The sequence below is a fragment of the Dunckerocampus dactyliophorus genome, chromosome 11, assembly GCF_027744805.1.
Source record: "Dunckerocampus dactyliophorus isolate RoL2022-P2 chromosome 11, RoL_Ddac_1.1, whole genome shotgun sequence".
NCBI lineage: Eukaryota > Metazoa > Chordata > Actinopteri > Syngnathiformes > Syngnathidae > Dunckerocampus > Dunckerocampus dactyliophorus.
The window spans coordinates 1,636,218-1,648,784 of record NC_072829.1 but is presented as its reverse complement, the minus strand read 5'-3'; the positions used below and the strand labels follow the sequence as shown (position 1 = coordinate 1,648,784).

Genomic DNA, 12,567 nt, shown 5'->3' with positions numbered 1-12,567 from the left:
GCTGGAAAATAAACTAAATCTTAACGTAACAGCAGGACATCTGTAATAATGCACAGGGAACTTGTTTACAACATGAACCCATACACTTGAAGCCATCTTACATGCCTCAGTAGGCGATGCTGTTTTGGGTAACAACAGAGATCAAGCGGGCTCAGCAGGTCCGAGAGACCTGAGGTTGCTTATTACTAGTACTTCTTTTGAGAAGGTGTCAGGAATGGAATAGCTTCCACCCTGTTTTAGACAACGTGCTTCTCTGCAACAGAGACGTAACACACTCAAAAGGCCTTTCACCTGGAAAACATACACGCCGGTGGGTTTTTCTTTTTCTTTTTTTTAATTGGCCCGTGGCAAGTTGGACAAGTAACATTTTACAAATTTAACATTTAAATTCCGGCAGTAATTTGACAAGAATAAAGTCAAATCATGGGAATAAAGTCTAATTACAAAAAGAACATTTCCAAGAAGAAAGACTCCAGCAGGAATTAAAAAACAGCTGTAATTTTGACAGGAGTAACGTCAAAATATGAAGAGAAAATGTCACATTCTACTCAGGGAAAAAGTTGCAATTTTACCAGAATAAACTTGTAATATTATGAGTACAATGATGCCTTTTTAGTAGTATAAAGTTCAAATATTGAAACACATTTTTTCCTTTGAGTCATCATATGTGAAACAAACAAAACAATGAATACTGTTGACATTTTTGGTAATAGTTTGAGGAAAAAGTTAGAATACGCTGGAAATAAAGTCAAATTATCCTGGGAAAAAAAGTCTTATTTACAAGAAGAAAGCTGAAATAGTTGGAAAAAAACAGCAGCAGAAATGGGAAGAAATCAGCTGTAATTTGACAAAAATAAAGTCCAAATATGAAGAGAAAAATGTCACAATTTTGCAAGAATAAACTCTGAGTAAAAGTAATGTCATTTTAGGATCCTAAACTTGATTTTTTTTTTTTTTTGGAGTCACATTGTGAGAAACAAACAAAACACTGAATGAAGATGCTTCTTGGGGAAAAAGTAATAAGATTATGGGAATAAAGTCTAAATATGGACGGCCATGGACAACCTGCATCATCCAATGCACAGCATCATCTCCCGACAGAAGAGCAGTTTCAGTGGCAGATTACTATCACTGTCCTGCTCCACTGGAAGACTGAGCAGGTCACTCCTCCCCCACGCCGTGCGGCTTTTCAACACACACGGGACTGGACTTGTTACCTTAAGTTTTATTGCACTACAAATTTGAAGTGATCAGTTCCGTATTTATTTATTTATTTATTTATTTATTCTTATTCTATTTTGTTGTCTCTCCCGTCTTGCCTTGATTTGTGTTATTGTGATGAAGTTTAAGATGACATTTTTGCAGAGCTGCTGGAAATGTGAATTGCTCTTGGAGATGAATAAAGTATCTATCTATTATGGGGGAAAAAATCATATTACGAGAGGAAAATTGACCAACATTATTTGAGAAGAAAGCTGACATAAAAAAAAACAAGCAAAAATGGAAAGAGAAAGCAAAGAGCGAGTTTGATATTAATAACTTTTTCACCAACATCACAATTTTTCTTGAAATATACATAACTTGTTAGCATATCTACATGTGTTGCTTTGCAAAATAGCAAAGCGGCAAAGTTGCATCCTTTCATTTTTACCTCTGCCAAGCGCAGTGCAAAGCACTGCCACTATCATGCTAGGTCTTAGCATGCCAATGTTAGCATGTTAGCACTGCTAGCATGCTAACACTAGCCTAGTGGCATTTTTAGCCATTTTCATAGGTAGACACAGTTATGCTAGGCGTTAGCATGCTAACATGAGCACTTTTTGTGATTTTCATGAATATGAACTTAAGCAGACATTTACCGATATCATGCCAGGTGCTAGGATGCTAATGTCAGTATGTTAGCATACTAACAATTATGCAATTATTAACAAACATTTTTAGCATTTTCAGAAGGAGGCACCTATGCAAAAACTTAGCACTATTATGCTAGGTCTTAGCATGCTAATGTTAGCATTCTTTAAGTCATTCAAACCGTTCCATGGTATGTTTTCATGGTCAAGGAAGCTAAATATGTAGATAAAATAAATGTAGGACTAATACTTGTGGTGTAAATCACAATACGGGGGAACAATGGCGCTTGGCGGAGGTCTGCACTCTCCGCTGCTTTTCTACTTCACCATGTGGCCCTTGCTGGAAAAGGTTTGGACGCCCCCGCTCTGTTAGAAGGACGGCCACTATGTCCAGATTCAAAACACCAAAACACATCTTTTCATGTCCCCTAGTGTTATAAAATGATTCATTTTTACAATAATGCTTTCATTATTTGTCTACGGCCTAAGTTTGATTTGACCCTGTCCTTGCGTGCTCTGAAAGGGGCCTTCCTTTAAATAAAACACATTACCATTCTGATTATTGTGATGTCACTGGCAATTTCCCCACGCGTCCTTCTGTCTCGCCGTGTTCCATTCAAAGAGTCACGCCGCCGCCTTGCTGAAGGTAACATCACAATACATTTAGCGCAATCCTTCATCCTCCCATCTGCACTCTCTTTCTCCACTTCTTATCAGTGAGAACGGTTAGCTTCGACTACACACACACACACACACGCACACACACACACGCACACACACACACGCACACACACACACACACGCACACACACGCACACGCACACAGGCACTCGCTGTCGCTCTCATCCTGTCTGACACCTGCGGCCCAGAAAAAGAAAAAAGGCGACTGGGGTCTAATCTTGTATCTCTCAGCAGTTGCCAGGTTGAATGGGTTTCCAGCGCCGGCCAACGGCTTTATCGACGACCTGCAGAGGAAAGCTCACTCATCCAACAGCTAACCTGCGCACAGCCATGCACGTGCACATGTGCATGAGTGTGTGTCATCATTCCCGGTTAGCCCCACGTTGACTCACACACATTCTTAGCAGTGACGCTGGTGATGAAGAAGTGCAGCACGGCTTCATTAAGAGGCTTTTTGGGGGGTTTTACATTTTAATAGTCCAGCCTTAAAGATTTATCAGACTTTGCAACTGCAAAAGAGGACAAAGCAAACAGTTGAGTTTTTAAATCTTTTTTTATTTTAATGTTATTAAACTTTAATGGTATGCAAATGGTGCCACAATAAACGGCATTTCATGTCAGACACAAACTGGCACGAAGTCAGCGCTGGAATGCAAAGAAGGAAGTAAGCGTGTGAACTTTGCAGTCAATCAATTTGAAAAAAGGTTTTGAGCTGCCATTCTCACACACACACACACACACACACACACACACACACACACACACACACACACACTCCTTCGTGTACACGATCGTGGAGAAGGCATCACTCCATCCAAGTTTCATTGCGCAATCCATCTTAATCAGCCAGCCCATCAGAGACAATATATCCTCCCCTCCATCTCGCCTCCCTTCTTCGGACGGAGTGATTGAGGGGTGGAAAGAGGAGGATGTTTCGGCCCACCCTCTCCTCCCCTCCATGTCATGCCTCCTCCCCCTCTCCCAACCTTGCACCAGCGCCTTCACGCCGGGACAGCTCCTAAGTGCTTGTGTGTTTTTATGCGCTGGTGTTTTATAGGCGTGGGCAGAAGCCAGGGGCAGTTAAATGCAGAAGCAACGAGTGAGGGGGCGGGCCGGGAGGAGGAGAATGAGGCGGAGTGGGGGAATTACTGTAAATCCAATCTTGATCGGGAGCGACACAAACGACGCGCAACACCCCCCCCCCCCACCTGATCAATCAAGGCGGCCCGAGGAACGCCCTTAAAGGAAAAGTGCACTTTTTTATTTTTTTTTATTTTGTCCATCATCCTCAATGTTTATGTGAGACACAAACACACTCTTTTCTGAGCGTCCTAAAGATGTAAAAACAGCAAAAAAGAGGCAGCTAAGAATACACGTAATGGGACGCACCTATTCCGCCTACAAAGCCTTCTGACAAAGCCTACAAAAAGCGCCAACAACGCTCCATTTGCATCATGTGACTTGCGTATTAACCAAGCGACATTGTTGTTATTATTGTCATTAACATTGTTACGCCCAAGAACTACGTTACTGGTGTAGTGACACCTCACCAGCTAGCGACTAGCCGGCTAGCGACTAGCTTCACCACACACTTGCTCATGCCTAAAGTGACCAAAATAGGGCAAAATAGTGTAAGTGTTCCATGTTATGATGAATGTAGCTGTGCTACACGCTCACAGCAGGGATGGAAAACCACTGAACCTTGTTGGAGGTTTCTGGAGGTGTTTTAATAGCGGCTTTCTAGCCGGAACAGGTGTGTCCCACTACGTGCATTCGTTACCTGCCTCTTTTGAGCTGTTTTTATATCTTTACAACGCACAGAAAAGGGAAAGACGTGTTCTCTTATGCAAGAGCAACATTTCAAATCAGAGCGAGCCTGCCCCCCAGGAAATACAATACAGTCTGCCAACCATAGACTCCGTTCTACCCTCGTACGGCGGGAATACAAATCATTCATTTTGCCAACAAAACATAACGTGAAGTTTGCTCAGCAGATTAAAAAAAACATGTTTGTCTTGATTTTTCTCAAGCTGCCACACATCCCCTGAAGACTGCTGGCCCGTTATGAGACATGACGTTACAGTACATCCACACTGCATGGAGCCAAGCCCACAGGAGGACACGCCACAGCTGAGATTGAGTGGGAAAGAAAGGTTTTCCTCCCATTCCGTGTGGAAGTGGTAAGTTTTGGGCTTCTTTGTCCATCTTTCCCACTCCGTTTGTGACCCATAACACCTATCTCACATGTAGGGTGTTTCATCTTTACTTTTTTTTTCGGAGGCATAATTATTGGCAAAATATGATTCGTTTTTTTCGTACACCGTCTTGGTCAAACAGTGCACCTGACAATCTAGTCGAGCGCCGCCACACTCTGACTGAAGAATGGGTAGTGGTCCTTGCGGAGGTGGGAAACAAAAGACATCATCTTTGTTATCTGTGTGGTTTGTTTGCTCAGAGGACACACACGGAACGATAAACAACTCTGCATCTGTCTCCTTCATTCCTCCTTTCCAGCAATGATGAGGCATTTAAGCGCACCGCATATTTATTTATTTATTTTGTGGTTTTAAAAAAGTGACTTTTTTTCTCCGGTGGTATACCTTGCACCCGGAAACCGCCCGTGCCAAGTTCCCAGCCCCTTGTTGCCAGGCAGTTTCCAAAGGAAGCAGCATAACTAGCATAGAAAAAAGTGCATACAAACGTTTGTCTTCAAGTGTGAGATTAGAAGTTATACAGTCAAGGTGTGCTTTGGAAATGCTGCGCTTTTGCATTCCTTCATACTCATGAACAAATACGCGTACTTTGACTCTCCACATCTCTTTTCCATGGCATAGTACCCGGTGGCTGCAGCTCAGCTCGACATTCATTTGCTGTAGCTCTTTTTGACAAAACAGTACAGCTGGAAATTTGGAAAAGCGCACGGCGCACTTGGCGCATCATGTCAAACGAGACTATCGATGTCGGAGGAGAAGAAGAAGCATCTCCCTGTCTTTAGCGCTCAGCATGTAGCTAATTTTATCCAAGAGAAGAATGACTGATGGCAGCAAGGAAAACGAGTCTTTGAGTAAAACGGCAGAATAATAAACAAAAAAGAAATCGGCAACATTTAGAAATTAGATCCTATTCTTAATTTTTCTGCGATTTAATCTTATTTTTTTTCTCCCTATTTTGTTTTCATTTGTCCATTTTTATTATTATACACATGCAATTTTTTAATTTCTCTCCAATACAGTATAGCACAACTACATGATTACTATTTATCACTATGAAGTTGGTTTTTGGGGGGGGGGTTCCCCTCTCATATTTGATTCATGGGGGTGTCACGAGGTATGTCGATGCAAATCATTTTTTTTCCAATGTTGCGTTGAATCTGCTCAACCAATGAGTGATGTGGTATGGCCTCTGACTGCTTGTGTGCGCTAGAATAGTACCTTGTAAAGCCTGGTATTAAATGGAAAGTACATATGAGTACGCCTGTCACGATAACCAATAATCGATTCATCGCACGACAAATAAAAACAAACTGGATCATTTTGCCGGGCTGGATATAATGACATGTGCGCGCCAGTTTGTTTTCCTCTCTGTGCGTCTGTCTCAACACCTAGCCGCACTGGTTCTGTAGCGGAAAGAACGGAGTGAGTGAACCCTCCTGTCAGTCATTCAGTCTCTTTGTCCCCACGGGGAAGAGGCGGGGCGCTTGCGAGTGAGCACTCGCTGGCTGTGCACACCATCTGATGCCCATTTCAGCCCGTTTTCATCATTTTGTGACAAAAAACATGCAAGAAATAAATAATAAACAATACAAAACGTTTCAGTGATTCCCTCACACCAAAGGCATTTTTCCGCATCCAAAACATGTACTTGGACCAAACTCCGACAAAACGTAACACCTCATTAAACGTAAACAGCGTATTCCGCACAGAATCGTATATGCAAATGAGCCAGCGTCTGCATTGACACACAATCTCAACTTCAGAGTATTTCCGGGTGATTTCTCTGTTGTTGTTTTTTTATTGGTCAATATTCAGATGACAACCAAAGTGATTCGAAATGAGAACTCTTGTGATTGATTGTGATTCTTTTAAGTGCAATATGATGTTGTTTAATTTATTCTATTTAAAAGCACTTGACGTTCCAATTACAAAGTTAAATACTCTTGAGAAATTCCAGTTTATTGCTTTTGAGACGGTGTACTGGCATTATTACGCCATATGATATCATTACATTCATGGAAAAATGGTCTCAAAATAACGTTGACAATATTACGTGCATATATTATCATTACATACATGAATGAAAACATGGTCTCAAAATAATGGTGCCAATAATATCTTTTATCAGCAATAATTATCTCCGAGCAAAATGTGTTATCCTGACAGGCCTACGTGTGAGAAAGAAAGAAAAACAACATCCATTGAGGAGGCACTGCAGTCGCCGCCCCGTGTGTCACGCTGTACACACACTGTTGTGCACACATTTGTTTTTTTGTGTGTCCGCAGGCCATAAAGGCCCCACGCTACCTTATACGGGTCTACCAGTCATCTAGTATAGCGTATAATTGGCCACAGCTGACTTCAGGAGAATGTTTTTGCTGCCTGCCTTAGGCAAAATGATGCAGCCACAAAAAACCCAGCAACAGTACCATCCTCGTGTCAAAAAGTGCCAAGCGTGCCTTAACTGCTTCCTGACAAATACCTTCTTTTGCCGTAATGAACGACCCCACCCCCGTAATTTTCATAATTGCTCTCTTGTCCTTAACTGTCTGCTCGCCGTCTCATTTAAGTGTCACGCGTCTTTAAGCGACCTCGCTCCGAGCCTCTTTAGTCAGTCAGTTTAGTCAGCGAGTGAAAAGGTCGGCCTCTTAGTCAACAAAAGAGCACAAAGACTGTCAGCCGGACAGCAGATCAGTCAGACAGAAAGGACGGCTCGGATGCCGCGACCCAAACAAAACCCTCCGAGGGTGCCCTCATACCTGCCGGTTGCCATGGCAATGCAGTGCGTGATTTAAATACTCTCCTGGCTTTTATCTTATTCTCCACACTCCCCCGGGCGCGCTCTTCTTGTTTTTTCGTCAGGCGCTGAGTCGAATGTCTGACAGTCACGATGCTCTTGCCATGAGACTTTACTGGTGCCTCATGTTGTTTCCACGCTACTTTCCCCACTGAAGCACTTTTAACGTGGCGCCACGGACACAAATTATGCATGCAAACACATAATCATCATGATGATAGATGTTTGCAAACACACACACACGTTAGCATTGCCGCCATTAACATGAGATGTTCCACACACACACACACGCTCCGTGGATGCTGGCACCTGCTGACAGTCAGCTGCCAATGGAGATCTATCATTTTCTGCTACAGTCTCATCATCAAGCATCATTTAGGCATGCTGGCCCGCCTTTCCCCTCCCTTGACGCACTCCTGTGCCAAGACACAGATTATATTTCTCCCAAATGCACACACAGCACGTAAGGAGGGTGGAAAGGTACATGAGTGGGCTTTTACTGCCACCTAGTGGTTAGCACGGGAGTTCATTTTGCCTCACATGTTTTATACCAGTAGTTCTCATAGTATTGGATGTATTATTGTGCATTGTGTATTAAAAATACATACAGAGCTGTCAAAAATAGCGCGCTAACGGCGGTAACTCATTAATTTCAAAAATATTTTGCATAGTTAACACATATGCATCATGTCAAGCCACACCTCTCCGTTATGACGGCAGACGGTAGCAGAGTGTAGTGTCCCCACACCGTCACACAGAGTCTGAGGCTCTTTTATAACTTTATTGTGACCCGCACACATCGACAGCGGTGCAATTCCAACATCATATACATACATATACATACATTCCACATGTACCCGCGACTCACAAACACACGTCTCTAGTCCTCCTCGGAACGACTCCTCCTTCCTCATTGTCACTAGACCACAGCGGGATGCATTCATGGACACTCCAAAAATCACAATATCCTCTTTATTGTCCGTGTATGTGTGTCGAAATATAGTGGAATGAACGGCTCATTCAGCCTCTGTAGAGGCGGGGCTAATAGTGAGTGGACACAGTGCTAGCACCAACTTAGCTTCATGAGAAAGCACGTGCTAACGTGGGAATATTTTGGTTGTAATGCAGAATGAACAAGGTGAGCGCATGAACGTCGACCAACCGATGTCGCATTTGTTCGAAAGTTGTGATGAGGAAGCAGGGGAACACGACCAACTTGTATGCATACCTGAAACACAACCATCCTTTTCAGTTTTCCCAATCGGGGAGAAAAAAACACCGCTGGAGGCGCAGCAGAGCCTTCGTCCCGACGGCCAGCGCTCACTGAGGCGTTTGGTCGGCAAAGAAAATATAAACAAAATAGTGCAAAATGGTGGGTACTCACAGACAGCGTCGCTCGCTACATTGCAAAAGAAATGCAACCGTTCAATACGGTTGACAAGCCAACATTTCGGAAAATGTTACAAATGTGACGGGCATTTTAGGCCATATAATTAATGAAAAAATGGGCTGTATGGTACAGGCAACTTCTGTGTCAAGCTAATGTGGCTCACACACATATACACTGTACTTGATTACTAGTGGTTCAAATGTGAATTACACCTTTCATGACAATAATTCATGAAAAAAATGGTCTAAAAAAAAGAGTTGTCAATAATATCGATTATTGACGATAATTTGTAACACAGTTGTCGACCAGCAAAATTTGTTTTCGTGACAGGCCTAAGCTTGAGTTTAATTTTCAGTTCATTTGGAGCTGTTATACAAATGCATACAAATATATATTTTTTTATATACACTTCTTCTATACATACACTTCTTCTACACACAAATTCAATGACCACAATCGCCCCTTAGCGTTTGTGGCAATGTAGTTCACAGCAAAACAGTTTGCTTTGCTGTCATTTGGAGTTTGTGTTACAGTACTGCAATTTGTAAAATTGAGCAAATGAGCTGTCTTCTTTTGCTCATCTGTTTTAAACTTACTGTGTCGGCCCAAATGTGAAAAGGTACCCATCCCTACTCACAGCAGACAACAAACCGACCATGAAACTTCTGTACTGTTCACATCTTTGCACGTATATTGTATTCTTTTCATTTGAAACACCCCAGGGGTGGTGGTACCCCCATTTGAGAAGCATTGTATGATACTGCACCAGGGGTGTCCAAACTTTTTCCACCGAGGGAAATGTCTGCTTTTTTTCTTTACATTCTGCCTTTTGTTGTATTTTTGATTTTTGATGTCTTTGTGGTGCAAAATGTTATTATTACAATAATAAATGAGGCCGCAAATGGCCCCCGGGGCCGCACTTTGGACACCCCTGTACGATACTATGGCGTTTTCACAGTGTTTACATGATGACATACCTGCATTGACAACAGCGTCTACCTCTAGCACAGTGATGTTGCCACTGTAGATGGAAATCTTCCCGTCAAGCTTCTCATTTCTGGGATAACGACTCCCTTCGGGACCAGCCGACACTGAAAAAGACAAAACACAAACAGTGCCATCAGTAACGAGTCGCATCGGTAAATAGTGCAACCGTGGTACAAGGTGACATCAGGTGACTGACCTCCAGTGTGCGTCCACGGTGGGATGTCGTCCAGGCGGATGGGGTCAGTCTTGTAGTACTGGCGCCGGACCTCCACGGGCTGAGACAGCAGGAAGTCTGGGAGAAACATCAATATGCATTGGAACAGTCTAAAAAATAACACAATGGCTTAACAAAAAAATCTAAGCAACAGTTTGCGTTGAATATTTTGAAGTAATGACAACATCTACTAAAATTATGCTCAATCAACAAACGCAGCTGGAAGGATCGTTTTCCTTCTCAGTCAAAGGAAATTTTAATTAGCTTGCAATTAATATTTGAATATTTCCACCAAAGTTTTAAAAAGTGTATTGCTCTTAAAAGTGAAGATATTCCAATCATTTTTCCACATGATTTCAAGTATGACTTCCCTTAAGTTGGATCAATTAAGTTGATCCAACAGAAGGTTCAGCTGCAGTGGTTTATGGCTTTATGATCATAATTAATTGGCAACAAAACTGTGAAACTTTTCCAAAGTGCTTTTTATTTGACTGGACAATATTTAAAATTACAATCCCACTTGATATACTGTCGTGAGAAAGTGCTGAACCTGCACAAGGAAGTACTTTTATATTTGCCAATCACACACACTCCTCATCAAAATATTAAGACCAGTTGAAAAATGGCAAGAATGTACATTTTGCACTCTTGGATCTTAAGGAGGTTTTAAGTAGAGCTCCTGAATGCAAAACGAAGAAATGGGAGTGACACAAAAACATGTTTTGAGTAAGATTCAAGATTCAAGATTCAAGATTCAAGAGTTTTATTGTCATATGCATAGTAAAACAGGCAGTTATACTATGCAATCGAGAGAAAGGCTTCTTGAGACGTCATCTGTACTTCTGTGAGAAGGTGTTGGACGTTTCGCTCCTCATCCGAAGAGCTTCGTCAGCGAACGACAACTCCTGTACGACTGAGAGCCTACACAGACGTATACTATGCAATGAAATTCTTATTCTGTTCATTCTCCCAAGAAAAGAAAGAAAACACAAGAAAAAGAATAAGAACATCAGAAACATAAATACCAATAAATTAAGCAACAACAACAGAATATAAAAAAACGAGAGAGTGAGACAGAGACGTCTGCCACGGAGGGCGCCATTATTGCAAACATGCCTTACAGTGAAATAGGCTGTTCATAAGCTAGTCGAAAGTTTAAGACCCTCGCTCAAAAAAAGAACCCAAACCCCCCTAAAATAGAAATAAAATCTAGAAAAAAAGAGTGAGTAATGAGTAGCTGCATCATTCTTGTTAATCAGCTGAAAAATGGGTTTGAGCGTGCTTGATGCCAGTGTTTCCAGGAGGCAGGTGGGAATGTTGCCCCAGGTGGTGAAGATTCAAGATTCAAGAGAGTTTTATTGTCATGTGCATGGTAAAACAGCAGTTATACCATGCAATGAAAATCTTATTCTGTTCATTCTCCCAAGAAAAGAAAGAAAACACAAGAAAGAATAAGAATCTGCTGTCTGGAACTAATGTCCATTTTCCTTCCTTTTGCATTTTGAAGCTCTACTTAGAAGCCCTGTACAGCCCAACAGTGCAAAATGTAAATTCTTCTTGATCAGGAGTGTATTACAGTGTATACAAATATCAAATAATACATAAACGTCCAGAGTTTCTTAGAACCACAGTAACTAACACTCTCTGAACTCAACCAACATTTGAAGGGAAACATATATTTTGCTTTTTCTTTGGCTTTTTGCAGGGGGCAACAGTCTAAAAAAAAGCAGCGGCTTCAACTGGAGTAAAGAAGAATGTGAGAGGAAAATAAACACCGGGTTATTACCCTCTCCACCCCTACACTTAATGAGATGCACTGCAAGAACTAAACAGCAAAGTTGTGTGCACGAGTGCATTGTTGACATTAGCATTGAAACAATGCCATCTCACCCTTGATCTCCCTCCAGTCTCCGGCAGTGGAGTTCAGGTCAACTTTCATGGCTGTCATCGTCCCGGTGTGCAGAGACCCCACCAAGGTGATCGTGCCAATAACACTGCCCGGCCTGCTTCTCTTCCTCGGGGTGGAGGAGAAACAATTCCCCAGGCTGAACCTCCAACGGACTGGGGTTGCTGCAAAGTTCGCAGGTTTAATATGGCCACGGAATGGACTTGTTGCTGGCTTGCCTCCCATCTGGACACTTCCAGTGGTTGAGATACGCTTGAACCTGACACCGGTGGGCAGACAGGATAAGTACACTAGTGGGATTCTGATGGATGGAAATAGGCTTGATATTTGTTTCGCCATCTTGCTAAATGATGGGGTGTTTATCTCGCCACAGAGGTTGTGTGTCAAACACACGAGTCCGAGAGTCCTAGTGTCACTTTCGCTAGCTTACATAAACTCCTCGTGTGCCATCTTTGTTTTGGTTGTTTGGAATGTACCATTACGCTTACAAGGGGTGGCAAGATTTTGTTGGAGAGAACAAATGTGGAAA

The 12,567-nt window shown here is 42.3% G+C and overlaps 2 protein-coding genes across 6 annotated transcripts in view; one reads left to right on the top strand and one right to left on the bottom strand.

Moving 5' to 3' along the window:
• Positions 1–12,546, bottom strand: part of macrod1 (mono-ADP ribosylhydrolase 1) — a 178,248-nt gene extending 165,702 nt beyond the window's left edge. The window contains exons 1-3 of one of the 5 annotated variants that reach the window (XM_054791180.1): positions 12,023–12,546; positions 10,115–10,210; positions 9,909–10,022 (exon numbers count right to left, since the gene is read on the bottom strand). In XM_054791180.1, the coding sequence (XP_054647155.1) occupies positions 9,909–10,022; positions 10,115–10,210; positions 12,023–12,377 (565 nt within the window). In that variant the 5' untranslated portion in view covers positions 12,378–12,546. The remainder of the gene's footprint in view (positions 1–9,908; positions 10,023–10,114; positions 10,211–12,022) is intronic. The other 4 variants (XM_054791177.1, XM_054791178.1, XM_054791179.1 and 1 more) reach the window with 4 other exon arrangements.
• The window catches only part of LOC129189481 (fermitin family homolog 3-like), a 131,594-nt gene that overhangs the window by 101,126 nt on the left and 17,901 nt on the right, over positions 1–12,567 (top strand). Inside the window, exons 5-6 of the mRNA XM_054791166.1 lie at positions 4,562–4,711; positions 12,040–12,306. The gene's annotated coding sequence lies outside the window, so the exon portion shown is untranslated. The remainder of the gene's footprint in view (positions 1–4,561; positions 4,712–12,039; positions 12,307–12,567) is intronic.